The sequence below is a fragment of the Cyprinodon variegatus genome, unplaced genomic scaffold (assembly GCF_000732505.1).
Source record: "Cyprinodon variegatus isolate N-32 unplaced genomic scaffold, C_variegatus-1.0 Scaffold1349, whole genome shotgun sequence".
NCBI classification, from domain to species: Eukaryota; Metazoa; Chordata; class Actinopteri; order Cyprinodontiformes; family Cyprinodontidae; genus Cyprinodon; species Cyprinodon variegatus.
In genome coordinates, this window is record NW_015151802.1 from 79,526 (window position 1) to 85,323 (window position 5,798).

At 40.0% G+C, this 5,798-nt stretch overlaps 1 protein-coding gene across 1 annotated transcript in view; it reads right to left on the reverse strand.

The window, feature by feature from the left end:
* cngb1 (cyclic nucleotide gated channel beta 1) overlaps window positions 1–4,519 on the reverse strand; it is a 14,005-nt gene extending 9,486 nt beyond the window's left edge. The window contains exons 1-5 of the mRNA XM_015402444.1: window positions 4,510–4,519; window positions 3,449–3,590; window positions 1,300–1,395; window positions 1,073–1,221; window positions 606–815 (exon numbers count right to left, since the gene is read on the reverse strand). Of these exons, the coding sequence (XP_015257930.1) occupies window positions 606–815; window positions 1,073–1,221; window positions 1,300–1,395; window positions 3,449–3,590; window positions 4,510–4,519 (607 nt within the window). The remainder of the gene's footprint in view (window positions 1–605; window positions 816–1,072; window positions 1,222–1,299; window positions 1,396–3,448; window positions 3,591–4,509) is intronic.
* Window positions 4,520–5,798: the final 1,279 nt, after the last annotated feature.

The following is a 5,798-nucleotide window of genomic DNA, read 5'->3' on the forward strand; positions in this document are numbered from 1 at the left end:
TTCCGTGTGAATAAGAGTCAGAGGATCCAGATGAATCAGTTTTCCTCTGGTGTGAAAACACATTAAAAATGCTGATTTTTAAATATTCATTTCTTAAATGTTTTCATTGAGAGCCAATAAGAACCAAATAGTTTTCTGAACAAGCTTTACAAATTACAAAAAGGTTTTAAAAAAAGCAAAATCAACCACTGGACTTTGTTTCCCAAGTTTGAAGACGTTTGGCTTCCCATCCAGAAAGCTTCCTCAACTCTAATGTTTGGAGCAGCGTTGACTTCATGGCTTCGCTTTCTGGATGGGAAGCCAAACGTCTTCAAACTTGGAAAATAAAGTCCAGTTTGTTTTTATTTCTGATATTTTGGAATGACTATGATCTGGATGACTGGGAACCTTCACCAGCAAACTGGCAAATAAAGCTCTGATTCCAGTTTTAAAGAATCAGGATTTATCCTTTACTTCATGATTAGTCAGAAAGGTCACCAGAAGCTGAGCCCTGGTTCTGGTTCTGGTTCTGTTCATCAGGCCCAGCTTGACTGAGCACAACCAAACACATTTTCCATTAACTAGCTAACGGGAATCTTGATGAAGTACGGTCAGGAAGTTCTCACCTGTGAATGGGTCAATGCTGGAGGGAAAGCGATATTCCAGGATAGCTCGCAGCCAGTCAGGCATCGGGGGAAGATGGGGTATTTTCACTGGATGCCCCAGCAGCTCAAACTGGAACAGCTCTTCCTCTTCTTCTGGCGCTGCTGCTTCTTCCTTCTTCTCTTCTTCTGGAGGAGGCGGTGGAGGAGGAGGTGGTGGAGCTTTGCTAGGAGCTGCAGGGATCAGGACTTAAATGTCAGTGGTAGCATTGATAGCTGAGCGTTCAGTTTCAGATCGATTAAACCTTTAACCTCTAACAGGGTTAGAACTTTAAAAGACTTCAAACTTTCTACACAGCAGTAAAGTCTCTTTATCCTTTGGAGATAATCTGGACCCTGCATTCTTCTCTACAGGTTAAATTCAGAACTTTCTAGGCACTGCTTTTGTGACTGGATCTCCAGATAAATAATCTGAATCCAAGGTGACGTACATGCTGAGGGACTCTCCTCCTCAGACTCATCCGGATCCACCAGGCGGTCCTTCTGTCTCTCAGTCCGACCTTTAAAAAGCTTAACCAGCTCATTCAGGCGCTCCTGGATCACAACGCTGCCGATGCTGGCGGCTGAGAGAGGACGCATCCTGCAGGAGGAGAGGATGATGATGAAGATAACAGACATAGCCGGAGGAGGAATCTATTATTTTTTTCGTATTTCTTACTCGTCGTCTGCAGTCAGCAGGTCTCCCTGACTTGACCAGGTCTTCAAATCCGCCTTCAGTAGCTCCTCATCATCCTCGCCTGCAGACAGATCAGCTCTGGTGGAGACAAACGCATCAAGCAGATAATTTATCTTCCTCCCCCATAGATACTCTGACTATACAGGCAGAAAAGAGCTTTGGGAAGTAGGACCTAGAACACCTAGAAGTTTAGCGTAGTTCACCCCAAAATCACATTTATTTTGTTGATAAACTGCATAAACTGGATCTATGTGATGCTTTTTTACTACACTTTGCTTCTTATAAACATTTTTATGTCATATCCTTTTACTGAAAAATGCTTCACTTCAAAAGATCTGTTCATGGAGGAGCTTCCAGCTTCGCTATGCTAAGCTTCCATCAGAGCCGGATAATCATGAAAGTAAAACCATGAACAGAGATTAGTTTCAACCATTTAAATGTCCGTCTCTACAGCACAGACTGGGAGAAAATCACTGGGATAATGTGGACAGGATGAAGGAAAACTAGGCAGGGATTTTATCGGCTCGCCATGCTTCTATAGATAAGCTATGCTAGGTTGGCTGCCATTTTATGTCATCATGACCTCACTAAACTCCCGCCACTCATCTCAACACGTCGCCGCGGCCCTCAGAGCTTTTATGGGGACAGCGTTATTATTTTATATGGAATTAAACATAGTGTGTCTTTTAATTACTTTCTCACAGTAGCTGTTCAGTATATAATAATAAAAAAAAACAAATCTATACAGATCTATAACTAATTTCACTTTGTGTAGAAAACAACAGAAATAAGGAAGTTAAGTTATAGTAGGATTATTGAAGCATATTTGATTCCTATCGTCTCAATCCTCACCGCCCTGCAGGGAAGCAGGTCAGCCAGACCAACGATGACCCTGACCACTCCCCTTTCAGAGGCATAGGCCAGTATTGCAGGCTGACAAAGGTCCACCCCACTGCTAAGGAGTGGACCTTCTATTGTTGAGTTTCTATGTTTTCTCAGCCATATCAAGGCTTCGTTGGGCTACTCTATAAAGCTTGGACCTCAACGCTAATCCAGACATTTTTAGTTGAGAAAGATTCCTGGATGGGAAGAAAAATGTCCTCAAACTTGGAAAACAAAGTCCTGTGGATTGTCTTTTTTTTGTTTTTTAACTTTTTTAACTTCTTTGGAACATATTAACATCAAATTTAAACCAGTCACAGTTACAGACACTGCAGAGCAAAGAAAAACGAAGACGCGTCAAAGCAAGTGTCACAGTCTATGGCGCACGCCTCCGTCTCCTTACAGCTGAAGACTCACTATGTCCCCATGATGACGGAAACATTGAGGCACATGACGTCAGCCAGTACGGCGGAGCAGGGACCCCCCCTGAAGCCAGGCTTTCATTATTTAATCATTCTCTATGCAGACGACTCTGTAATTTACATGTTCTTATGTTCATATTTTCCACAGCTGGACTTTTAGCTTGTCCCTAAAATAAATGCTGTTAACAGGGTAACAATCCTCTCATCCTCCACTTTGCCATTTTTTCCAAGAAGACAAACACAACCGAGGGACCGGTCTCTCATCCCAGGGACCGGTCTGTCATCCCAGGGACCGGTCTGTCATCCCAGGGACCGGTCTGTCATCCCAGGGACCGGTCTGTCATCCCAGGGACCGGTCTCTCATCCCAGGGACCGGTCTCTCATCCCAGGGACCGGTCTGTCATCCCAGGGATCATGGAACTGGATGCCATGATAAACTTAACAATCTTCAGTTGATGAGAGGAACAAGGTGAATCTAAGGTTTCTGGTTTTATTCATCAGTTTTCTTCAGATCAACCAGAACAGTTCTGAACCAGAGGTCCAGCTTTACTACTACAGAAATATTTCTGCCTTCTTCTGATCTTTTTTGGAAAGTTCTCTGTTTTCTCTTCCTTTTTGTCATTTTATGGGTTCTTTACTTGTTTTAAATCATTATTTAAACTTTTCTTTCAATGATATGTGACCCATAGATGATCCTGTCAATAAATTCATGTCTTTGGCATGAAATGATCGCCTTTCGTTTCACTCTGAACGCCCTCATGTATAAACCTATGAAACATTTTACCTGCGCCTGCAACGGCGCCCCCTTGAGGCCAGCCTGCTGTTACCTGATCTCTGGGACCATCAGAGTGTTGGCCTCGGGTTCTGGGGTGGTGATTATTTGTGGGATGTTCAGGTTGTGTCCGTGTAGCCCCTCCTGACCCGCCACCTTCACCTTCACCTTGGAAGCTTCAGCTTTCCTGCAGCTCTCTGAGGAGCAGACCACAAAACAAGTGTTGGTGCTTCAGGGAATGTCGGCGAACCGCAGAGACGGCGAGAAATCAGAGAAACACTGGATCTGAGCTGTTCAGACCATCTGCTGCTTCATCAAACCTCTACAGCAAACACATCCGAAGCACTGGGAGCTTTTTAAGCCTCCAGGAGATTTTTAATCTGATAAAATGGTTAAAAAATGATCAAATGCAAGTTAAAGTAATTTACCTTTTATGATTTGGTTTATAGACACAGCATTAGAATATAAAATATCTCAATATCATCCACTGTTCTCATCTAATTCAGCTGCTTCCTTCTTTTACATCAGTTAAACTATTAATTATCCTCAAAAAACAATAAAAATATAAAAACCAGATGAAAGGATGACAGGCACTCTGGATTTTCTCAGATAGATTTATTCCAACAGGGAGGAAATCTGGGGAAATATGACAGTTAAATGTTTCACTCATCAGAAAAACTCCAGAGAAGCTGAAGGAAAACAAAATCAATTTAATAAAGAAAGAATTAATTAAACTACAGGCAGCTTTAGAACGACTGAGAGGATCTAGGAATGGGGGGGGGTCCATAGATTATTCCCAATGAACGCAAAATTCTGTTTATTGAATTTATTAAAAGTTTAAAGAGATTTAAAGACGGCAAAAGCTGCAGAAACATCTTGGTTTTACAATTCAATAAAATGGCACACTTTATTTATGCCAAATTACATTTTTCCAAACTTCTAGTCTGGGTTTCTATTTCTTAATTTTTTTTTACACCTGATGTCATTCAAAACTAATTTGTTTTTTGTTATCAAAAAGTTAAACTACTTGAAAATCCTTGATCCATTTATGGTCCATATTTACCGTCTGCTTGAGTTTTCACAGTTTCCATCCGATTATCATGAAAGGTGTTCCACCTGGTACCATCCTAAGACACTGTTTTTTTAAATTAAATAATCTTGAACTTAATTAATGTTGAAAGTATATTGTACATCTAGAGTTCATTTTTGGATTAAATTTGTTTAACAGAAACTTCTTTAAGTAACAAATATTTATGTCCTTAGGTTTTGTTAATTTCTAAACTTGGTATTCCTCATTATGAATGATGTCGGTGTGCGTAATAATTGTATTTTGGGGATCAATAATATAATTTGTCAGTCCAGTAAGCTTATCTTTCATATTGAAGCTGAAACATGTCAAAAGGTTCATAAGAAAAAAACAGTGTTTTGAAATATTTTTAATCAAATACCAAATACTTTACTTAATGACATAACTTTTCTCTATTTAACCCTATAATGCCAAATGTATCATATTTGATACATACGGTTTCTAAAATGTTTTGCGTCTGACACCTTTTGCATAATTTATTGGTAAAAACTTTGCTCAAAATCCTATTGTACACAATCAGATATACCTGATAACAGACAGCAGAAGACTACACAAAAAATAATCTTGACTTAATAAATAATTAATATCAAAAATGTATTTCTGTTTTTTCTTTTTACATATTTTGTTAAAAGGCCAAATAAGGACTTCAAACCCAAAAAAAGTAATTTTCTGTTTTGTTTTATTCTTGGATCGGGCTTTAAAGGGTTAATTACTCTCTATGCAGATGACGTTGCTATTTCCATGTTCTCATGGAAGTTCACTCTGCCGACAGCTTGACGTTTAGCTTGCATCCAAATGAAACTTGATTAACAGGGAAACGTAATCCTCTCATCCACAGGAGGAGCCCAGATTCCCGGTGCTTCAAACACGGCGCCGTGTTTTTAGAGAAGTTATTCCAAACCTCATTATGGTCAAATCCCAGGGATGCGGCTTCAAAAGCTGGATCTGGATCTTTTTCCTGTTGGAAATATTTTTGGGATCATGAAGACGACCTTCTTTATTCTGCTAAATCAATTTTTTGACAATTAAAAGAAATACAGATTGACTAATCTGTGGCATTTAAAAGGTAAATCCAGCCTGTGGACGACCTGCAGCTCCTGAAGGACCTGAACTGTTTCAGAGATCAGACTGTTGATTCATCTGACATCGCTTTGCAAGTTATATTTAGCTTTTCACATCAGTCTCAGGAGCATTAGAGACTGTTTGATGTAAGACTTTGGCTGCAGATTGTTCTGAAACAGCTTTCTGCTTATGGTCTAAACATGTGCAATGATCCTAACCACTTTCTATACTTCACCATCTACATGATCTTCCTAAG